At 42.6% G+C, this 24,630-nt stretch overlaps 1 protein-coding gene across 2 annotated transcripts in view; it reads right to left on the bottom strand.

The window, feature by feature from the left end:
• The window catches only part of GFRA1 (GDNF family receptor alpha 1), a 211,820-nt gene that overhangs the window by 63,584 nt on the left and 123,606 nt on the right, over nucleotides 1-24,630 (bottom strand). For both annotated transcript variants that reach the window (XM_007469604.1, XM_007469605.1), the window contains one exon: nucleotides 4,738-5,074. In XM_007469604.1, the coding sequence (XP_007469666.1) occupies nucleotides 4,738-5,074 (337 nt within the window). The remainder of the gene's footprint in view (nucleotides 1-4,737; nucleotides 5,075-24,630) is intronic.

The following is a 24,630-nucleotide window of genomic DNA, read 5'->3' as shown; positions in this document are numbered from 1 at the left end:
GAGGTTCAGCATTATCAGAATCTTTCCAAAAGCTATGAGGTACCCTTGACCAAGCACTGTTTAAGCCTTCAAAAAGCAATATGGAACAACATGGATTGACCTGCAGGACATTATGTTAAGTGAAATAAAACAGTCACAGAAGGACAAATACTGCATGATTCCACTTTACATGAGGTATCTAAAATCATCAAACTCGTGGAAGCAAAGAACAGAATTGTAGCTGCCAGGAAGTAGGGGGAGGGGTAAGCAGGTAGTGTCTTTCTTTTTTCTTTTTCATTTTTATTAGAGTAGAGTTGGTTTATAATATTGTGTTCGTTTCAGGTGTACAGCAAATGAATCAGTTATACATGTACATATATCCACTCTTTTTGAGATTCTTTTCTCATATAGGCCATTACAGAATACTGAGTAGAGTTCCCTGTGCTATACGGCAGGTTCTTATTAATTATCTATTTTATATATAGTAGTATGCATATGTCAGTCCCAATCTCCCAATTTATTCCTCCCCCCTATCCCCTGGTAAGGTAGTTTCTGATGAGTGGGAATAAAACTTCAGTTATACAAGATAAGTAAGTTCTAGAGACCTACTGTACAATATTGTGCCTATGGATAATACCATATCATGCACTTAGAAACCTGTTAAAAGAGTAGATTTCACGTTGTGTTCTTACCACAATAAAACAAGAAAAGAGAGAAAATGCAAATACAACACTCAAATCCATCTAGGATACACTGCCAGGAAAGGGAGAGTCTGAGATACTGTGTGCTCAAGTCGGAGGGCTGGCTCTGGCGGGAACCCCTTAGGACCCAGCCCCCAGGGCAATATGTCACTCTTTGGGAAATAGTGGCTGCATGCTGAGTAGGAACTAAGAGTTGTTACTCTGCACCCAAGACGCAGCACCTCTGCTGCAGGTGCAGAATGACCAAGAAGGGCACAGTCACCAAACCACAAAGCAACCTCTGGGCTGTCCACAACAGCGACACCATGTGGCAGCAGCTAAACCCACAGGTCAGGCAGGCTGGCCAGTAGCCTCAGGCTCCCTCTTTTCCTGGCATTGGAAGCAGAACAGGTTTTGGAAAATAACTCTATAATTCTTAGATGAAAACAGGAGGGGGCATGCTCAAGAGAAAGATGCTAGTCCTTTTGGTAATGAAGAGCAGCAGAGGCGCCTGAGTGATTAATGAGAAAAATTAAAGAGCTATGAACATATTTGTAGCACCCTGAGTCACAGCCCAAGTGCTAAGCTTAGTTTGGATGTCAGAATTTGAGGGAAATGAGGAGAGGCACAACTTTAAATTTTGTTTATATGACCGCTTGCATCAGGAATAAAGAAATGTGCTTCCTTTGGGACCAAACCCCATCCTGACATCCTTTCAGGCACTAAGGAAAGCAACCGGAGGACAACAAGTATGGGAGACGCTGTGCTTCAGGGGAAGAACTGGAGGCTCTTAATCTCATCACACCCTTCTGATAACACCTCCGCGTTTGCTTTTCTGCAGACAAGCTTGGAGGCCTAAACAGTCAAGCTCTCGCCTGTCCCCAACCACCCCAAGAGGAAAGAAACCTGTCAGCTTCCCTAAAAGGGAAAAGGAGAAAAGAAAACAAAGTCAAAAGGAAAAGCTAAAGTTGCATCTCCTCTGTTTGAAGGCACAACGCAGGAGAGAGGTTTTGCACAGAGGCACCGCTGGACCCTGGGGAAGGAAACCTGTGTGCTTCGAGTTGGAAAACATTAAGCGCAGGGAGGTTTCAATGAGCTTCAGCAGCTCTTTGATAGTCCCTGATGTTGAGATGGCAATGGAGCATTTGAAATGCGAGCTTTCCAAGAATATGCTTTTTAGGAAGCGATTTTCCCTCTTGCTATCCCTTCGCTTTGGGGATATTCAAATTAGGCCTTGAGTCATCCCATTGGGGGTACCTCCATTCCTCCAAATGGGCCTGGGTCAGAGCAGCTTTAACATGAAACCCTGCCGAAGCCCCAGCTGCTGTTCCACGTAGTAGTAACTCCAAGGGCTTCGCCGAGATGGATTGAGAAGAGATGCAATAAAAGGCATAAAATTAAAGACAACACTAATAAAACCTGATGAAAGAAAACACCGCTAGCCTACCCAGCAGCTTAAATTACATTTACCACATCTGACAGGGAGGGGGTAATCATGAGTAATAAGCTCAGGCTCTGGAAAGAAATTACGGGATAAATAACTTAAGGACAGGTAACACCAGGGGAAGTCACTGATTCACCTTCCCAGAGAAGACTCCAGACAGTATAAAACCCACCAATCACATGGAGGCAAATTTCACTTGGGGGGGCCCTAGAGAGTCTAGGATCTGGATTCCCAAACATCCCAGAGCCAGCAATCTGGCAGCAGCACTGAGACTGCTTCTGGTTGCAGTTTCCAGTCCAGCCCGACTTCACCCCACTGCCTGGTGGCTGTTGTCACCACAGCCCGACCTCGGTGTGCCCAGGCGCAGTCAGTCATTAGATGAGGGCTGTCCTATTGTCCCCTGTTCCTTTCTGCCCCATCAGCTGAGGCCACGCTATGCTACTTGGGCTGCCTCAACACAACCAGTTCCTGGAACCAGGCTGGTCCCCAAAGAGGACCCAAACCATCCCATTATCTGCAGATTCCTCCTGCCACCTCCTTGGAACACCCCAAGTTCCCAAACTTCCAGCTGTTTCTCACCACAGCTTAGCAGGGAAGCAATCTGATTCGACTAATTCACACCAACTCTCCAAGGATTCTCTCTTTTTAGAGAGCAGGCCAGGTAATGCAAATGGACCCCTCACGGTGGGCTTTGAGCCTGCACAGGAGGTGTCAGGAGCCTCCTCTGGACCTCACGTGCAAGACAGACCGCGTGAGAAGAGAAGGAAAGGCTCCATCACCATGCTCTCTCCGCCTGCCAGCCATGGTCCAGTGGACGGAGGGCTCACGCACTGCTCCATTCCCTCCCCTGACAGCAGCCTCCCATCTCCAGGCTTCCTGGCTTGGACCCATCAGTGAACAGGATAATGTCTCCTGTAGAGACAGGGAGGGGCTGTCTGGCCTCAAGCCAATGAAGACCCTGGAAAGTCCTGCTTTGAGCAGAGGGATTCCTCTGCTCAAAGACTAAAGGGACACAGGAACTTGGGGTCTTCAGAGGACAGGTCTTCAGACTCTCTGTCCCCTGGCATCCTAATGCCAGGCTAAGCTCCCACAGCTTCTCCCTTGGTCCTGTCCTCACCACATTCGTCTCGAGTAGGGCGTTCTCAGAGTTCCTGGCTGATTGGCTTCCCCAGGTTATAGCTGTGAGGAGGTCCTGCCTCTTCCTCAGGATCCTTAGAGCACAGTGATCCCTGATCGTAGCCCTCAGTTAAGAGGGTCTCAATGGAAGAGGGGCGTGAAGGTGAGGAAGAGTCTTTCAAGAAGCTGCATTGCCTGAGCACCTGACTCCTCCCAAGACAAGCTCGGCCATCTGAGTTCTTCCTCAGACAGCTTCCAACTTGGAAAAAAATGGAGGGATATTACTCCCCGAAAGTCTTCAGCATGAGGGAGTTCTACAGATAACAAGGACTTTTATTTCTCTTTGGTCACTATTAGAGCTAGTCTAAGGAAAGAATGGGACTCCATTCTATCAGAATAAAACTTAGAACTGACAAAACTCAGCTTACCAGAATCTTCAAACTATCAGTTTTTTCCCTGCCCTCTGCTCTTTAGAAACGGGAAACTTACACGAAAACAAACACAAAGTCACACCCCCATCTACTTGTCCACCTGTGAACACTTATCAAGTGCACAGGATTTTGTCAGCGTGGCATTTGAAGATTCCTGGCTCTATCCTGGGGGCAAAGTACAGGTGTTGTCCGATGATGCCCCGTCTGCATCTCTATCCTGTGCTCTGAATCTAGCACCAGCATTGCCTCAGGCAGCAAAGAGTCAAGTCTCTGCTTATCAAAATCTACTTGCTTTGATCAGCAATGAATTCAACCCAAAGTTCTGGAAGGACTCACATCAAATTGTTGACAGTGATGGCTGGGAGCAAGAGGAAACTTCCCTTTCCCTCTACTATTCTATATTGCTTTTGTTTTTTAAAAAAAAAAAACACACATAGAATATATTCATGGAGTCCTTCAAACATTAAAATAAATTAATAAATGGCCAAAAAGGAAAAGGAAGTGACTCTTTTCAACAACACAGCCAGGTTTCGATGGGGGCTGAGATCCGGAAGCATGGAAGGCATCTATTCTCAGCCACATTGTCGACTGAATGGCCCAGAACAGACCCAGGCATCCTGGAAGTTCTCTTCGGGGCTGGACATAGCTCCGTCCCTCCCTCTCGCTGCTCTCTTCCAGTTTTCTGACCTTGATGACAAGAGCTCCCGTATTTCCAGCACCTGCTACCCCACTTACTTAACGCTTTTGACCCCTGGCAGCTCTCAGGTCTAACAGAGAGGGCACATGCCTTCAAGCTCACTTGGGCTCAGGTGACCCTCTGCGCTTACGAAGTCCTATTGACCTCATTCCAGCACCTCTCAAAGCTTTCCTCAGGTTAAAGACGGGAACCTTCCTCAGCACAAAAGGCTGATCAGCTGCTGAAGAACCTCGTGCTGGAGGCAGAGGTCAGGTTTTGGCCCATCCATCCCAATGACTCCCCTCCCCCACCCCCCTGCAGAAATTCAGAAAATAGAAGCCTGGCCACTGAAGCAGCATAAAGCTTCTCGCCACCACCTCCTTAATCACCAGGCTGCTGGCACGCGCTTACCTGCAGATGTAATTCGTCTTGCAGGAGTCCTGCAAATTCAAGCAGTTGGGCTTCTCCCTCTCCTCATAGGAGCACACCGGCACGATGGTCTGCCGTCTCCGCTCGGTGCAGGCGATGTCCCGGCAGGAGCAGAAGAGCATCCCGTAGCTATGCTTGGCCAGGACCTTGTCGAAGAACTGCCGGAGGGCCTTGTGGCACTTGCGCCGGTTGCAGACGTCGTTGGACGTGCTGGTGGTGCATGGTGTGATGTACGCGGACCTGTACTTCTTACAGGTGTCGTCTAGGTTGCAGGCCTTGGCGGCGTCCAGGCAGTTGTTCCCTTTCGGGATGTGCTCCACTGCAAAAGGAGAGAAAGGCAGGCGTGATCACAGGGCTGTGTGCTGGGGCTGCTCTGCTTTCATTGAGATCTGGCCATTCACCTGGCAGTGCTGGCTGCTCTGATCAACTCTGTGTCTTGAAGCTAATAACTTAATGAGTTCATGACAATGAGGAAGCATCAGGGGCACAGAAGCTGGGAGCCCACGGGAGCACACAAGCTCCTAGCATTGTCTCGGATGTATAATTAGGAGGTGCTGAGTAAGGCCAAAGGAGCTCCGGCACCTGCCTGACTACATACAAACAAGGCAACAGAACAAGTTTCCAGCTCCTGGTTGGTAAATTGAAATTAGGATAAAAGAAAAAAGCAACAAATTATATACTTGTTTATTATATAATATATAAAATGATATGCTGAATGTAAGTATAATTGCCATGCAATCCTCCAGGAATATAATTATGTAATAAATGCACATAGTACATGTTAATTACTGTATGATTACAGAGTAATTGCATGGTTGTTTGAGCCCAGAAGACAGAATATTATGCTAGCTCTCTAAACAGGAAGAAGCAACTACATCGAAGCTGTATTTAAGTTCTAGCTCACAGGCCACTGGAAGAAAACCAGAATAAATTACATAAAAATTTGCAAACCTCAATTACCATTTAACTTACCGCATAGAAAATTGGGGATCTATGAGTACTGAGGTTGCAGATTAGAAAAATTCAGTTAGTATTTTGGATAGAATTTCAATGGGCTTACAAACCACATGCCTTAGGAATCTCACAAAACATATGTTGCCTTCTGTCCAAGCCCTCTGTGCTCATGCTGTCAGAGAAACCAGTGCTGTCCACTGCCAGGCTGCCCACTGAGAGGCCTGGAGAGAAAGCACGGAAGAGGCAGGGCTCACTGGGGTGGGCTGGCAGCGCCAAGGCTAATGGGAAAAGTTAAAAGATGAATGGACAAGGGAAATTAAGCTCATTTCCCATAATATAGGTCTTACCAAGCAAGGCGAAGTGATGGAAAAACCTCCTAGAGCCAAGTTATGAGATAGCCCATGGAAAATTGATAATTAGGTGTAGCAGGGACCCTCCAGAGACAGCAAGAAGGCAGCAGACAAGCACCACAGAATCGTGGGATTCAATCTCCAGCAAGTTCCTGCTCAGGTCTCAGCCCCTTCATGGGTTCTGAAAACCCCTTTCATTCTCTTTATGCACCCAGTTGATGGGGACCATGAAAGCATTTGAGAATTAGCAAGAGAGGAGACAGAGTCTAGCTGGGTTGGGTGGGACCAAAAGAGAGGGCAGTGCATTTGGTATCTAAAAGGCACATGGGATATTCAGCCTTAAATAAAAGAAGGAAACCTGCCATGGGCAACAACATGGATGAGCCTTGAGGACATTATGCTAAGTGAGATAAGCCAGTCCCAGGAGGACAAATACTGAGTGGTTCACGTATATGAGGTATCTAAAACTCTCAAACTCACAGAAGCAGAGAGTTGAATGGTAGTTGCCAGAGGCTGAGGTGAGGGGGAAATGGGGAGTTGGTATTCAAGAGGTATAAAGTTTCAGTGATGCAAGATGAATAATTTCTAGAGATAGGCTGTACAACATCACATTTACACTTAACAATACTGTATTGTGCACTTAAAAATCTGTTAAGTGGCATTATTTCACTCTTTTGGATGGCTGAGTAATATTCCATTGTATATATAAACCACATCTTCTTTATCCATTAATCTGTCGATGGACATTTAGGTTGTTTCCGCGTCTTGGCTATTGTAAACAGTGCTGCTATGAACACAGGGGTGCATGCATCTTTTCGAATTATAGTTCTGTCTGGGTATATGCCCAGGAGTGGGATCGCTGGATCATATGGCAGCTCTATTTTTAGTTTTTTGAAGAACCTCCATACCGTTTTCCACAGTGGCTGCACCAATTTACATTCCCACCAATGGTGTAAGAGGCTTCCCTTTTCTCCACACCCTCTCCAACATTTGTTATTCATAGACTTTTTAATGCTGGCCATTCTGTCTGGTATGAGGTGGTTCCTCATTGTATAGTTCTGATTTGCATTTCTCTAATACTTAGCCATGTTGAGCATCTTTTTATGTGCCTCTTGGCCATCTGTATGTCTTCTTTGGAGAAATGCCTATTTAGGTCTGCTGCCCATTGGGACCTAGAGATTATCATACTAAGTGAACTAAGTCAGAAAGAGAAAGACAAATACCACATGCTATCACTCAAACGTGGAATCTAAAATATAATACAAATCAACATCTCTACAAAACAAAATCAGACTCACAGATATAGAGAACAGATTTGTGGTTGCCAAGCGGGAGCGGGGGTAGGGGAGAGAAGAAATGGGAGTTCAGGATCAGCAGATGAAAACTATTATCATATACGATGGATAAACAACAAGGTCCTACTGTACAGCACAGGGAACTATATTCAGTGTCCTGTGACAAGCCATGGTGGAGAAGGTTATGGAAAAGGATGTACATGTGTGTAAGGCTGAGTCACTTTTCCATACAGAGGAAACTGACACAACATTGTAAATCAACTATACTTCAATAAAAGTAAAAAAGAAACCTGTTAAGAATGTAGATCTCACGTTACATGTTCTACTAAAATAAAATAAAATTTTTTACAAGAAAAGAAGAACAGACACAAGTTCCACATTTCAGGAAATGAAAAACTCTCGCTGGTCTACTGATGCTGTGCCTTGCTCTAAGAAAACCCAACATGCTGGAATCACACAGATATACCCTGGCACCATAAGCAGTATTTTATGATGCCCCAGGTGCGTGTTTCTGCCTATGACATCTGAATTCAACAACTTCAGGGGGAAGGCAATAAACAAGACATTCAGCCCTTCTTAGGTGAGCAGTGCAGGAAGGCAGCAGCTGCACGTACATCCTGCTGGTTTAACAAGCACACCTGGTGCATTTTCTCCAACATGACTTTCCCAAAGTGGCTTCTCTCCTCTGTTTTCACACTCAGGCACTTCAGGACTCAAGGAGTGAAATATTCACCATGTGTCCTGACAGATCACCAGGGCCTCCACCAGGCTTTGGTGACACACTTCTAGCCTTTTCCTCTTTTGAGACTTTCTAATGATGTGCTGTTGGGCCCACTGGCAACAGTGGTTGATATTCCTGAAGGTCTACAGCTAGCTAGGAGATTTCTAAATTATGCATTTTGGGATGATAATCTAAAATAAATTAATATGACCAGATTCTGGATCATCTGGATTAGGCCCTTAAGGCTGGATATCCGAACACAATTTCCAATAACTTGCATTGGTGTTCAATGGTATTTTATGATCTCTGGCTAACAAGAAAATAGAGGCACACAGGTTGACTTAATACTTAAATGATGTAGCCAGGGATATATGAACAAACGGTTCATGTAAGTTCAAATGGAGAAAAATGACAGAAAAATCACATGGCACCCAGCAATGTAGGCCTGTCAAACTCAAAAGAACTCATGCTGAAACAGAGAAGTACATCCTTATTGTAAGCACCAATTTAGTTTCAGCAAAACAATATCATTCCTCATATTAAATTTGTTATTAATTTGTATTTCATTGTTTTAAAAGTTTTGTTCATATCTAATCGGTGTGTGTTGCCTTTATAATTGTATAAAAGCAAAGAAGAGCTGATAGTTTTATGTTTCTAAACTTCAAATAAAATTACAATAAAAATAAACTTAACACATGAGGTCCAGAAAATTTATTTCTCTCTGAAAGTTCTCCATATAGTACATAAGTTTTAAAAAATTGGCCTGGAAAAAAGCTCCTTGACATGTGTCTTGGCAATGACTTTTTGGATATGACACAAGCAATAACAACAAAAAATAAACAAGTAGAATTACGTCAAACTAGAAAGCTTCTGCACAGCAAAGCAAACCATCAACAGAATGAAAAGGTGACTTATGGAATAGGAGAAAATATTTGCAAATCATGTTCTGATAAGGGGTTAATTTCCAAAATATAGAAAGAACTCATACAATTCAATAGTAAAAGTAACAGTAATGATAATAACCTAAGTGAAAAAATGGGCAAAGGACCTGAAGAGACATTTTACCAAAGAAGGTGTATGAAAGGCCAACAGGTACATGAAAAGATGCTGATCGGTAGGGAAATGCAAATCAAACCACAATGAGGTATCACTTCAGGCCTCTTAGAACAATTGTCATCAAAAGAGATAATAAATGCTGGTGAGATGGTGGAGAAAAGGGAATCCTTGTGCACAGCTGCTGGGATTGTAAATTGGTACAGTCACTATAGAAAACAGTATGCAGGTTCCTCAAAAAATTAAAAACAGAGCTACCATATGACCCAGCAATTCCACTCCTGGGTTTTTGTTTCCAAAGGAAACAAAATCACTTTATCAAAGAAATATCTGCACTCCCATGTTCATTAAAGCATTATTTACAATAGCCAAGTATTCACCAAGGAATAAAGAAAATGTGGTATATATTTTTCAATGGAACACTATTCAGCCATAAAAGGAAGGAAATACTGGCGTTTGCAACAACATGGATGGACTCGGAGGGCATTACGCTAAGTAAAGTAAGTCGGACAGAGAAACACAAATACTGTATGATCTTACTTATATGTGAAACCCAAAAAAACAAAAATAAAAAACAAACTCATAGGGAAAAAAGGCTCATATTTGTGGTTATCAGAGGCAAGAGGAGAGGGTGGGGGAATTGGATGAAGGTAGTTAAAACGTACAAACTTCCAGTTATAAGATAATTAAGTACTGGGGATGTAAGGTACAACATATAACTATAGCTAACACTGCTGTATGATATATTTGAAAACTGCTGAGAGAGTAAACCCTAAAAGTTCTCATCACAAGGAAAAAGACATTTTTTCTTCTTTTTTTGCATCTATATAAGGTGATGGATGTAAACTTATCGTGGTAATCATTTCAAAATATATATAAGTCAAGTCATTATGCTGTATGCCTTAAACTCATACAGTGCCGTATGTCAATTATATCTCAAGAAAACTGAAAGAAAAAAAATTGACCTAGTGTATGCCTGCTTTGTTAAATAATGTTTACTTCCTTTTCAAAGTTGTTAAGACGACATAAAATACTAAATAATTGTTTTCCTCTTGGTATTATCAAAAAAGAAAAGCAACATTTCAAAGGGAAAGTTTTGCATGAAGTGGGAATAGCGTGAACGATTTAATGTCCAAACCAATTGCTCTGAGTTCACTCCATTTAGCACCTGGTGTGCCTCAGCCTCACTTTGAGCTGATTCTGTTTTCATCAATAAATGACACTGCCAGAGCACCATCTCTTTATCATTATTTCAGAGCCTGTGACAAATTCCAGAATGCACAACCTGGCACATTCAGAGAGGCAAGAAACTACGAACTGATTTCCAGATTACAGGTAAATGTGTGACTTCCTTTTTGCTTATGATTCTCATACACACAAAACATTCTCATAACCATTCCCAACTTGATGTACGAGGCCAGCATTACCCAAATAGCAGAATATGATGAAGAAAAAAGAAGAAAATTACAGACTAATGTTCCTTACAAATATAGATTCAAAAAGTTTAGTAAATAGGATTTAGCAATATGTTAAAAGGATAATGTACGACGACCAATTAAGGTTTATCCCAAAATGCAAGGTTGGTTTAATATTTAAAAATCAGGGGCTTCCCTGGTGGTCAGTGGTTGAGAGTCCCAGATTACAGGTAAATGTGTGACTTCCTTTTTGCTTATGATTCTCATACACACAAAACATTCTCATAACCATTCCCAACTTGATGTACGAGGCCAGCATTACCCAAATAGCAGAATATGATGAAGAAAAAAGAAGAAAATTACAGACTAATGTTCCTTACAAATATAGATTCAAAAAGTTTAGTAAATAGGATTTAGCAATATGTTAAAAGGATAATGTACGACGACCAATTAAGGTTTATCCCAAAATGCAAGGTTGGTTTAATATTTAAAAATCAGGGGCTTCCCTGGTGGTGCAGTGGTTGAGAGTCCGCCTGCCGATGCAGGGGACGCGGTTTCGTGCCCCGGTCCCGGAGGATCCCACGTGCCGCGGAGCGTCTGGGCCCGTGAGCCATGGCCGCTGAGCCTGCGCGTCCGGAGCCTGTGCTCCGCAACGGGAGAGGCCACAGCAGTGAGAGGCCCGCGTAATGCAAAAAAACAAAAAAGAAGTCTCACATGCACAGAATATGTAAAACCACTCTTAGCACCAATTTCACCTCCCTTCTTAGTGTCCTCACAAATTCACCTCCAACTCTCTCTCAGGCATCCTGCTGTAATGAAGTTCAAAATAAACACTCCTGAAATCACAGGACAGATAAATTAGAGTTGAGTTTTTATTTGGTAAGAAGATTGATCCCCCGTATGTATTAAATGCGTCTGCCAGTGCACAAAACTGCTACGTCAGTGACTTGAGGGCAGAAGGAGGAATGGGCAGAAGGATTCAGTTTAGGCCAGTGAGTCACACCCAACTCCCCATCAACTCACACACGGCCTGGAGGTGAGCTCACATGCCCCTGGCTTCTGGTCTGGGCACACACGCCTTCTGGCCTGCGCGGGAAGGCTTCTGAACAGCTTTACCGTAGCTCTGAGTGCCACCCTCTCCACAGCTCGTTTTAGAGCTCAGCGTTAAAATGCTGCCCCCCCCAACTCCTCCACCTGTAATCTCTCCCTCCATCTGTTTCTTTCTTTTTTTTTTTTTTTGCGGTACGCGGGCCTCTCACTGTTGTGGCCTCTCCCGTTGCGGAGCACAGGCTCCGGACGCGCAGGCCCAGCGGCCATGGCTCACGGGCCCAGCCGCTCTGCGGCATGTGGGATCCTCCCGGACCGGGGCACGAACCCGTGTCCCCTGCATCGGCAGGCGGACTCTCAACCACTGCGCCACCAGGGAAGCCCGCCTCAAGGTTTTTGATTTGATGATTACAATGTAAACTGCCTTTTCTGATTATAAAATCAAGTATTTAGGATAAAACTTGATCAGGGACAGAATGTAAAAAACAAAAAGCAAAAACAACCCAGCGCTCGATGGCGCCGACCTCTCAGCTGTTTGCTGCTCCAAAGAGTATACACAGACCAATGATCTCAACCCTGACCTACAGGCAGAGCAAATGTAAAACATCCCTCCAACGACAGGGAGACGTGGAGGTGTCAAGGATGAGTTATGCACTGGGAGAAGCTTTCACATTCTAAATTCCTCTGGAGCGAGGAACTGCCTTTATCCCAAGTACAATCCTCACACTGTCCCAAATCAAAGAGGCTATCGCTGTGGCTGGCAGCCCCTCATTATTTACACTTAGAAAACGCCACTGTTATTGGCAAATGCCGGGGCCAGCTAACCAGTCAAAATGATTTAGGATGAAACACAGATGCAAGGATCTAGAAATCCATTTCTATAGATTAGGAGGTAGAATAGAACAGTAACTATATTAAAATTTGCATGGCCCACATGAAGATGTGCTTTATTAAGCAGAAAGTTCACAAGAGACAGGGAGAGACCACTGTTTACAAATGCTTGCCAATTCCGGGGTTTCTTTCTGTCTTTCTTTTTAGGGCTGCAGAATTGAGTTCACAACCCATTTTCCCTTTCTTTCTGACTTGATTAATTGCCATGTTAACATAACTACTGTTCTTCTCCTGATAGGCTCCCTCTAATGTGTTACCCCAGCAAATAAAAAACGGGTAAAAAGCTCCAAGATCTTCACAGGGGGTAGGTAGGGCAAGCTTTTCTGGAAGCTCACATTTACAGTCTGGTCTTCTGCTATCCACGTGGATCAGATGGCAAATCTGATCACACAGGTTGTGACCCTTGTAATCGATCCTTCAAGAGCTTGGCCTTTTCCAGCTGGGGTGCTAAAAATTACATTTAAAAGGCACATGTTGGCTCTTTGGAGCCCATTTTGTCATTCATACACCATTTCAGACACATTGTATTACACGATGATGAATTTCCTCCTCACCGTTTTTTTTATACCTTCCACAACTACATTAAGCCTCAAGCCGTACCCAAGTTTTCTCTGGGGTTCACAGTGACTGAATTATTTTGAATACCTGTGAATCTGGAAAAAAATTCTTCTGTCTGGTGAAGACAGTGTCCACTGTTCGCCACAAGTCACGGGCTCACCCCATGCTCACTCACCCCAAGTTCACCCATGAGAGCTTCCGTTTCCATAAAGTACACACTGTGCCCCCCCACCCCACCCCCACCATCCATACCTTAAAAAATTAGATGCCTCCTATAAGTGGTAAGTCACATGCTTGCTGCTGCAAAATGATTAATAGTGCTGTCTCAGTAAATGGGATCATTACATTTTTAATTAACCTTTCCAACCTCCTCTAACTTTTCCTTTTGTTATACATTGGATCTCTGAAGTTTCCTACTTGTTTATGTTCATCTAGGTTTGAAACAAAGGCATGAAAAATGATAGCAGGTGATGCAGGAGCTGGTGCCCAGGTGAGACGCCTGGTGAGGTGCGGTACCTCACTGTACATGGGATAAAGGGACAGGCGCTCGGAACTCGATGGCTGGGTTCCCACCTAATTTTTGTCTTGGGAGCTTAGCGTTATTTAATGGCCTTGGCTACCAAGAGCCTGGCTTTTTAAAATCTCTTTCAACCTAATTATAATTACTGTGTATAAATCATACAATGATCCATTATAAAAATCTCGGGTTCATAAATATTTAACTTAGCATTTAAATCCACACTGCAGGAGTGAATGAAATTTCCAAGCTCATCTCTTTGCAAACAACTGCTTTATTACAGTTCCAATGCCAGTTACTGAGAACTGAACCAAGTTTGTCTTGCAGCACACTCGGGCACATAATTGAGCATAATGCCTTTCCGTGTATTAAGATGGCACAATTTAGTTATTTCTAAAATAGGCATGCCTCTCATTAAAAAGATATTTTGCAAAGTCTTCTATCACCATCTTTTAATTCCTCAAGAATGGAGAGGCACAATTACAATATCAGACATAAAAACACTCATTAAAATATATTTTATCTAATGTAAGATTGATTCAAGATAATTGAGGTCAGATTTGTTTGGAAAATATATTGTGACATGTGCAAATGCTGATGCAACGAGGAAATGACCTTCTACGAAGACTCAAGCAAAACAGCTAAATATTTTCCAGCAAAATCATAAAGCCATAATTGGATTTCAATTTAGTAATATTCAGCATAAGACAGGCCATTTTTAATAATCTAATTATGTGTTCAGGGGCCCTACCCCAGAACTCGACCACTGCTTCAGAACTATTCATTGTACCCCATGCTGTTGCATCTTCAACCATGAAATTTGCTATTACATGTAGGACTGACTCTCATTTATGAGTATTTTTTTCCCAGTCTCAGATCATCTTTATAACATCCCCAAATGCCTACTCCTTTAATTTTCCAAAAGCGAAATCTTTTAATGACTTTCTCTGGACCAGAACACTTGATCCTAACTAGCTCAGATTTGTGGTCCTCCTACAGACAAAAGCTACAATGAGATAGATCTACAAACTATCTTTATGAAGACACAAAGAGCAGCCCTTGCTTTTGTCTGATCCTCATTAATTAAAGGTATTTAATTACTAACATCTCATTAGCAATAAAATAAATGAGTACTTCAACTACAGGAAAAGATCTGCATGATAATGTAAACCTAATTCAGTTTATGGGGTACAAACTAAGCCACTAACATTCAGCCTGTGCAAGCTTCACTGATATTTAGCCATTTCAACAGTAATGTGCTAAACACATCTTCAAAACTGATACTCCTTCCTCCCAGAGAAAACAATAAATGTGGGCCAACCAAGTAACCAGGAACCTAAGTCCCCTGTCACTTTTCCACCAACATATCACCAACTGGAAGGGAAATATGGAGTGGTTTGTTTTTAACAGTTTTCTAAGTTACCATAAAGATAAAAAGGTAGCTTTAAAATAATGTGCCTGAACTTTTAAACTAGCATACCTAAATTTAGAAATTTCTAAGTGTGTGCCAAGCAAAGTCATTGCTCTGAGAAGCTGGACACTTATCCCAAAGAGGCTGCCAACACTCTAGACGTTTCATAGAACTCTTCCCTAGAAGCCCAAGGCATGTTCTTTGGAATACTCTGAACAGCAGCAAACCTCTGTATCAGGGATGGATTTTCAAAGTCAAATGTCATTTAGCACTAAGTGTGGTCATGAAAAAGGCAATGATGTCGGGCAATGTTTAGGGGTAGAAAATAAGTGATGAATATACCTAAGGATTTTTTCATATGGGGCACCTACAAATTGGCCCTGAAAATAACCAATGAAGTGGTTCTCCTAAAAAGGTTTTGAGCCAATGATATCTCCGGAATAAGCGTTTTGTTTCTCAAGGTGACTACTATGAAGGACAATATGCATTTGGATGTATGTGCTCTTGGTAGTCTTATTATCCATACTCCTACTGTACATGTGCTGTGTTTCTCCAATGAGCCAGAGCGTAAGGATGCTACCAGAAGGTAGGATACAGGCTGAAATGTCACCTCCACTATACAGTCTACCAAAATTGTTCTGACCCATGATATATATACAGAGAAGAAAAAGTATGCATTCTAAAGCCAAAGAATCAGCTGAAACAATGAAAAATGAAGAGGCTGAAGATCCTATTAAGTAGCCTGGCTGATGCTGAGATAATAATGAATCATTGATGATGTTGACGGTTGTCAGGGCCCTCACAGTGCAGGATTTCAGCAAAGATAAGCTAAATATCAGGCCTTTATTTTTAGTTAAAGAGCATAAAATTCAATGCCTTTCTTCCCACGAGCCTATTTACATACCTGCTGTGCTACCTATTTGCCTTCACCTGCTTCCCAATTAATACCCCATTAAGCCGCTCCACCTGCAGTGGCTTTTACCTTCGCCACAGCCCTGCAACCATCACTCATCTGCTACAGCTCAATTGTTTCTTTTGGGAAGATAAACAAAAGCTGCATAAATAATAATGGCAGGGCTTTGTATTTACAGGGTGTGCATTCTCAAAAGACAGTAGCCAGAAGCTGAGGCAGATTTCAGGGAGAGAAAGCCACGAGCTGGGCAGAATGTCTAGAGTGAGTGTAGCCACATTCCAGAAGATGAGGGGGAGAAGGAATGTGCATCTTAATTAGTCAGATTTGTGAATCTGGATTTTATATATATGTGTATATTTTTTAAATGATGTTTTTGCTTCATGCAAGAAGGTATTTCATATCAAGTTGGGTTAATAAAATTTTGTTTGGTTAAAGGTTCTTAGGTGACCTATTTTAATGAAGATTCGCATATTATTTCTCTTTTTTTGCAAACAGGTTTTTTTTTAACATCTTTATTGGAGTATAATTGCTTTACAGTGGTGTGTTAGTTTCTGCTTTATAACAAAGTGAATCAGCTGTACATATACATATGTTCCCATATCTCTTCCCTCTTTGTCTCCCTCCCTCCCACCCTCCCTATCCCACCCCTCCAGGTGGTCACAAAGCAACGAGCTGATCTCCCTGTGCTATGTGGCTTGCAAACAGGTTTTAAGTGTTTGAAAAGTTGGTTCCTTCCAGCAGTGACCAAACCCAGGGGGCATCAGAATCCCTTGGAGAAGAAAGTTTAAAAAAGTAAGTAAAAACCCAAAACACACAGATTCCTGGGTTCTTTCTGTCCTACCCTCTGAGAATCTGTATTTTTACAAAGCTCCCAGGTACTACCAATGATAAGACTTGGAATTCCCTGGTCTTCAGTCAGTTAAGTCATTCTTTTTACTATCTACCTGCACACCCACTTATCTTCCTGATAAATCTAGGCTTTCTGGTCACGTTTTCTGGAGTGCAGTCCCTAAGAGGTGCCTTCCGGTGGGTGGTTCATTCCGGCCTCACTCCATGAAGATCTTGCTGAGGAGAAGACTTTCTTCGCCTGTGTTCCCAGTGCAACTTCATAATTCAGCCCAGACTAGATTTGCCAGGTAGTCCCAGGCCAGGCTCTTCTAAGGTGGGCTAAGACAAGGCCCCTCCCCCGTCAACCTGCCATGGCCTCCTATGAGCTGCAGAGGAAGCAGACGGCAGGACAGGCGTGTGTGCACCCATCAACGTGCACCTCAGTGAACCTCTGGGTTCTATTTTAATGGTGCGTTGGCAAGCGTCCCTGCTCATTTCATTTCTAGCTTTTAAGTTGGTTCCAAATGCATTCACACGTTTACCCTTCTGAGCCCCAGTATAACTCTAGTTAGATCCCCATCTGAAGGACTACACCAGTTAGCTCAAGGATTAAGTTTAAAACCCCAGAATTTTTACATTAAAATTCCTTAGCCAGGACCTCCATTGTGTCTGTGCAACTTAATCTGCGGCTCTGTCTCCGGCAGGATTTGCAGAGTAAATATAGCTATCTCTGCATGGTGTTCGGTAGGCACCAAGCCACATCTCTTCCCCGGAGGCGTTCTCCCACGTGGCTCCTGTCCACCGGATGCTCTAAGGCTGCTGAGGCAGGCTGAGGCAGTGGGTAACCCAGCACTCTTACGACTGCTTCTGGAATGTTTCTTTCCTCAGTTTCTCACAGGAGCATATCAGCTACAAAGTGGTTGTGTCACTGATGTACGTGGTGTGTCCCTGAAGCACACATAAATTAAGAACCCTGGGCTAAATGAGAACAATTGCAGCTCCTAGAGCCTGATGTTTCCACTTAGCTATTTGCTTAGTAAAAACAGGTATAGTTTAGGCAAAATGCATGTGTTCCACCCCAAAATTCTTCAAACTTCAAAGAGTGCCTTTTCTGTTAGAGATCTGGACTTGCACATTAGCTAGTTTCTTTGAGAAATGGCCACTTGACCAGTTACATTAAACCATTGGCTGAAGCTGGATATGAGTGTTGGGGGTCAAGACGATTCCATCAGCTTTATGCCTAGCGAGATCAGAATGACATTCAGCACAAGTGCCAGGGCGCAGGCCAGCTGCTAATGCTACTCTCAGCACCCCTGGACATGCCAGAGGTACAGAGTCACCCTTTTGCTAGGGCATTCAGGGACAACAGAAGAGGAAGCTAGCCTCAGAATGGCCAGCCATGCTGCCCTTGGGTGGGGAAGGGATGGAGGGGGAGAAAAGCAGCTATGAATTTCTGCCCTACAGGAAGAAGACCCGGGTCCCCAAACACCCCTGCATTCATGCAAGAGGCTCTATGTTGCAGAAAATCCTGTTTCAAGACACAGGGAGAACCACAAAAAGCCAGACCTTATGTCTCTGTGATTTAGCCTTCTTACCATGATATTGTCAAACACAGGTATTAGCCTTTGACCCTTTGGGCTTAAAAAATGAATAATGAACAGCTCTTAAGAATTTCCCGTGATGTGTCTAGAGCTGCCTCTCTTACCAGGAAAGACTGGATGGTCTCCTCTCTGCGGTGTTAGCTAATGAAAGGCCCCAGAGAGTTGAGAACGTTCCTAAGGCAAAAAGTATGGTAGAACTATAGTTCCTAGAGTAGAAATGGGGACTGCTTTGAATCAGTGAGAAAGCTGGCATCCCCAAGTTTCTCCCAGTTTCTACTTTATTTATTGCATGGGATGGATGATCTTCAATGTCAGATTTAAGAGCTATTAGTTTTAACTGAAAGGAGACCCATAGCCTAGAGTCTTCTATGAGCCCTTCAAGGATTTCACATAAGAAGTTCTGTTCAATATTAAAAGGGGGAACATATTTAGTGATGTTTGAGGGTTATAGTGGTGGCTTATGCAGTTCAGAGATTTGACTCAGAAATACATTTGTAAAAAGAAAAGCAAAAATTAAACGTAGCTTTAAGAAAGATAGGTCAAATAGCATAATAACAGAATCAAAGTTTTGGAAGTCTAACCTATACCCTGAAATTGGGAATTAATTTCTAGTATGGTGTCTGCATACTAGGAAGTTGAAAAAAAGCAGTTGTCTACATCTATTTCTGGACACCAATGAGAGGTCCTCTTAGTGTGGTGAAGACTTTTTTAAAGTACCAATAACTCAGGAGTGCTTCTCGCTGGAGAGAGAATAGAAAGGAAATTATAGATGTGACTACAAACCCCACACAGTCTGCTAAGGAAAGCGATCACAATCGTCTGCTAAAACTGAACATCACAGAGGGGAAAAGGTATCCACAAGAGATGTGTGTGTCAGTAAATACATAAAGTACAGAAATCTCACATATTTGACATTTGAAGAACAAAGCTATCCATCAATGTCCTGGCACAGATCGATCACACAGAATGCTGCTGCTGAAAACCTAATCGTATGATGGTAATAATGTAGCCATAAAACCTCTGGTCTATAATTGACTGCTTCCACTTGAAGCTAACATGTCTAAAGCAGTGACTAATGTTCAACTAAAGATTTCACTTGCGTTGAATGACAATCAGTTACACCTGACACTAGTCTGGTGGATGACTTGTGCTGGATAATGGCCCAGGGACAAGCGCCAAGCGGGGGGGGGGGGCGAGGCTCGCAGGCCCCTTATTCAGCCGAGTCCCTCTGCGCTCCTTCCTCCCTGAGCTAAAGTACGGGGGGGGGGGGGGGGGGGGGGGGGGCGCGGAGAGCATATCCCCAAACAAGCGATGCAGGTACGTGATGCTTAAATGTGGATCTCATATTTAAATGCCGCCTCCTTTAGATCTGGTGAGGCTGCCACTTTCTGACAAAGTCATTAGAAATGTACGAGGCTGTAGAATCCAGTACCATTATAGCAAGTTCCTCAGGGCATCCAGGTCTTAGTTGCTGAGTTTTGTTTAGTGAGCATATTACTGTAAATCCCATTCCTGGACCATAAGGGCTTATGCTCTGTCTCTCTCCTTGAAATAGGTAACCAGATGCACAGAACCCAAGTGTGGGGGACTGAGGGAGCGGGGGACAGCATTCACATTTGGCCTTCTCTTTTACTTTAAGCTCCTGGACTGTCTGTGATTCTGGGGTCGGTCTGGTAAATAGTTTGGTTAAATGAGTCTTCTCAGACGAGAGATGTGGCTGGGCTGTTGGCAGTGTGAACTGAAGTTTGAAAGGAAAGCTTATTACTATTGCTGGATGACAGAACAAAAGATTATTTACCTTTCAGCACAAATTCAGAGCCTTCCATTAGTACAAATAGCTATTGAAGGGGCAGAGACCAGGCAGTGGGGATCATTCATTGTGGGCTTTTACCACAACCAGATTGATCACGCTCAACGATGCCCAGCCACACAGCAGGATCAGAAAGGGCTGTATTAGACACATCTTAGTGTTTTGTTTTGTCTTTAACCTCCAGTGAAGTTTTTCCTGCACCACTACCACTTTGGTAACGCTTAATTTCAAATTATGAGAATTCCTCCCTTCCCCTCAACACACATACACAGGAGAGAAGCCTGCATCTTTCCATTCACAGTCCTGAGTAATAGCCCTTTTTATATGTTGGATTCAAATAAAATAAAGTCATCCCAGACTTTATTTTCAAAAAATCCCAAGACGCTCCCATGCCCTCAAATAGATTTGCAAGCTTCAGCTTTTCGGTTAGCCTGTAACTATTTGTTACCCAAAGCAGAAATTTTTATGCACACTGTAAAGTTCATTGTAACTAGAAATTTTAATGAATATGTCTGGTAACTTCTAATGGACTTTTAGTATACGTCAGATTGCTTTGTGCCCTTTGATATATACTTAAAGGTAATTGGGTAGTCCTACTGATGTATTTTTAAACAGCAAAATATTGATTAATAATGTTTCAGTATTAATATAACCACTTTGTGTGGATCAAGAAACGTCAATGGTAGAAAACCCATATTTATCTACAAATTAACAAGTCTATATAGATCTGTTACTTTAAGTTAAATGGGGTGCATCCACTCATTACACTCCAACAGGGACTAGCCTCCTCATAATAAAGATTAAAGCTGGAGTTGGCCTTATTTTCCCACTGCATGAAATGAATGCTTTTCACCACTTCATGCCCTGGTGCAGCTGAAGAATAGCTGCAGTAAAGCACGGGTCCACTGGCCCCTCTGACAGGCCGATATTTTTAATGCCTGACTTGATGAAAACATTTCATACTTTGGGAGCTTTAATTGCCACCACTGCCGAGCAGAATGACATAATAAAAGATTGCACCAGTCAGGATGGAGGTGGGGATGATCCCAGCTTTATCTCTGCTTAAAACCAGTTGTACGGTTCATATACTCCGAGTGCATGTTCATTCAAACTGAATTACTGCAAAGAGAAAAAGCTGGAGTATTTTGGAGACTTGTGATGAACCAGTTCCTGAGGCTGGGTTTTAGGACACTGGGCAAAGCACTTCTCAAACAAACAGGAACTGTCAGTTCTCTTTTATTTATTCTTTTAATACCTAGAAGTCCCAATGACTCTACTAAAAAGGTTGGTTTGAATAAAATTCTTCAGTTGTCTTTAGCATAGCATGATGGGTCCACTAACCCTCAGGCAGTCTGTGTAAACAATTGTTTGAGGGGCCGACAACCTACAAATGGCACTGATGGCAACTTCCAGGCTGGGACCCCAAGCCAAATTTCAGAAAGGGTCACTTTGCTCTGAGCTGATGACAAAATATCCATACATTGCAACTGCTACCTGAATGCTATTTAGATTTATGGGGAAAGAACAAGATAGCTGCTGGCAGGGCTTCTGGTCTGGGTTTAATTCTCTCTCTCTCCCCTGCCAACGAACATGGCCAATTTTATTGTACCTCTCCAACAAGCAGGAAGAGCCACAGATGGGGAAATTAATACACAGGGAAGTAAAAGCATGAACGAGGAGGTCACATGACCTCCAAAGCAGCCTGGAATATGGGACTCCAGGATCCAATCCCAGGCCAATGTTCTCTCCCCTCTAATGTGTTTTGACCTGCAAGTGTGATGGCTTTGCTAAAAGAGGTGAGGCAGCCTAAATGACACTGCTCTGTTGGGTACAACATCTGAATAGGGGCTCTGAATGACATTTCATTAAACCGGTGACTCTTAAATTTTGATGAGCATAAGAATCTCCTGGAGAGCTCAGATCCCACTCCCATAGTGTCTGATTCAGTGGATCTGGGGTAAGATCCAGGAATCTGCATTTTAATACACTTCCCATGTGATTCTGCTAGACCACATTTTGAGAAATACTGCTCTGCTAAAAGAAAATGGCTTCCTAGAAAGCTAAATCCATTAATGAGATCAATTTCCTGCATCCTAAAGTACAAGACAAGCCAGTAATGATCTAAGCTATAACAAGTATCCTTTAATAATTCTATCATATAACTCATTCATCAATTCATTCATTCATTCATTCATATTTTAACATTAAGATTTATAGTGTTTACTATGAGGCTAAGCCATATAAATTTTGTCCCTATCATTCCAAGACAAACCTATCCACTCACATTCAGGTCAAGTTTGTGAATATTAACTAAATAAATTGCGTGGGTATAACTAGTGCAGGTTACCAATGAGGAATACAAAATAATGTAAGCTAAGCAAAAAAAGCCCCTGCTTGTTCAAAATCACAAGGAACAAGTACACGCAAGGAATAAAACAGAGCTAGATATATATAGGAATCTGGCAGAAACTATCAGCTGGCAAAGGATGAACTACCTAAAAACAGTCCTATGACAACTGGGTATTCCCTTGGAAAAAAAAAAAAATTAGATTTCTCTAAGACATCCATACACAAAAATAAATTCTAAACAAATGAAAGAATTAAATAAGGGACGGAGGATGTTTTGAGAATTTTGCCTTTTGTCTGCTGGCGTAAACTTCAAACACTTTATTACAATTACCAAGAATTATAAAACTTTAGGGCTAAATGTGAACTCAGAGATGATCTAGTCCAATACTCTAGTTTAAAGGTGAGAAAAAGCCACACAGCTAAGCTATGAGCACTCAATCTTCCCACAGCAAGTACATGAGCGGCTATGGGCACAGACCCTCAAACCAGACCCCTACAGTCACGGGACTTTGGACATGTTACTTAACCTCTATTCTTCTTCATCTGTTACATGGGGATATGGTATCAGAGTAGGAATCTCATAGAGTTGTTATGAGGATTAAATGAGATAATATATGCCTCACACATAGACGGGCCAACAGTGTTGGTTGTTTTAGTTTTATGATTAACCAGTTCACTTACTTCTTCCATACTGCCGTGATTCCACTATCACAGGACTTGTTCCAGAAAGAGCTTTACTGGGGGGTCCTACTGACAGCCTAATAAACAAAATGAGCATTTCCATATGGTGACTTTTGTAAAATAACCGGCTTTGATCTTAAGAAAAGAATATTAACCACGAGGAGGCAGCTTATTCAGGACATGAAGAAAAGAGGATGAGAGAACAAGGAGCTGGGTGAACTAGAAATGACACACATGAGAAAAATGCATCTGTATATTCCCATGGGGTCAATTTTTAGCTTGATTCCAAATAAATCTCAAACACAGTATTTTTTTAAAGGAAAGAAATTGCTCTAATAACAAGAGCACACCGGGTCTAAGGGTGGCTACACACATCTGGACAAGGGACTGGCTGGGCACTGTCACCACGCAAGCTCCCCACAAGCCTAGGGCGGTCACCAGTAAATTATATGGATTAACTATCTCCAACGTTATGTGTATCTTTAAAATATGCTTCCAGGATGTTCCTGGAAAACAGTCACTGTCATGTTGGAGAAGTTATAGCAAATTAATAAGGATCTCAACATGCTTGAGAATACTTGGGGTATAACAATGAAGTCATTATTCTTTATCTTCTTGAATTCTAAGAAAGCGAGAAATAATCTTCCATAACGGTTAATTAGAAAATGTGGCCTGCGGATAATCAGGCTCTTGTCACACGTGAAAAATCCATATACGCTAGAGAAACTGGGATTTTTAATCCCACACAGCTTTAACACAAAGGATCACATTAATAAGATACAATTTAGATTTTTAATTTTTAATAAGCTCGGGATCAAAGGGAACACATAGCTGAAGGGGTATTAAGCTGTGTGCACACAAACTGCCTACTACACACTGGGGAAAGAAAACACGTTTCCCCCCTGCAGGAAGGCACCTATAATTTGAGAGGTAGAAGGTGTATTCTTTCTCTGGTACATGATTACTGCTTAACAATTTCCAAGCATTTCATATCGTTCCAGTAGATTCACCTGCCAATCCACTTAAAGGACTCAGTCCATCCTAATGCTGCACCTTCCAGCACCTTCATTGAGGACCTCAAAGAAGGAACTGATTTAGGACTTTTCCTCTTATGTCCATTTCCAGTTATGTAAATATAAGAATCAGTCCCTTAATTCCTCAGGGTGGGTCAGATATCAGTGTGGTTTACTATTTTTCAAACCATTGTTCATTATCATTAAAAATAAAGCCACTACCATTTTAAAGCTTGAAACCAGAGTCCCAGGGTCCAAGAAAGATTCACACAGAAATCCTCCTTTTTAACATGTTCCAAGTACTCCAGGAATGACCCCACTGGGGGCAGAGGCAGTCACAGCCTTCTAAAGATGACTGGTTATATATATATATATATATATATATTTTTTTTTTTTTTTCCCCCAGTATGCGGGCCTCTCACTGTTGTGGCCTCTCCCGTCGCGGAGCACAGGCTCCGGATGCGCAGG

This window comes from Lipotes vexillifer, unplaced genomic scaffold, assembly GCF_000442215.2.
Source record: "Lipotes vexillifer unplaced genomic scaffold, Lipotes_vexillifer_v1.1 scaffold240, whole genome shotgun sequence".
NCBI classification, from domain to species: domain Eukaryota; kingdom Metazoa; phylum Chordata; class Mammalia; order Artiodactyla; family Lipotidae; genus Lipotes; species Lipotes vexillifer.
Note: the sequence above shows the minus strand (reverse complement) of the source record. Positions and strands in the feature narration are given on the sequence as shown.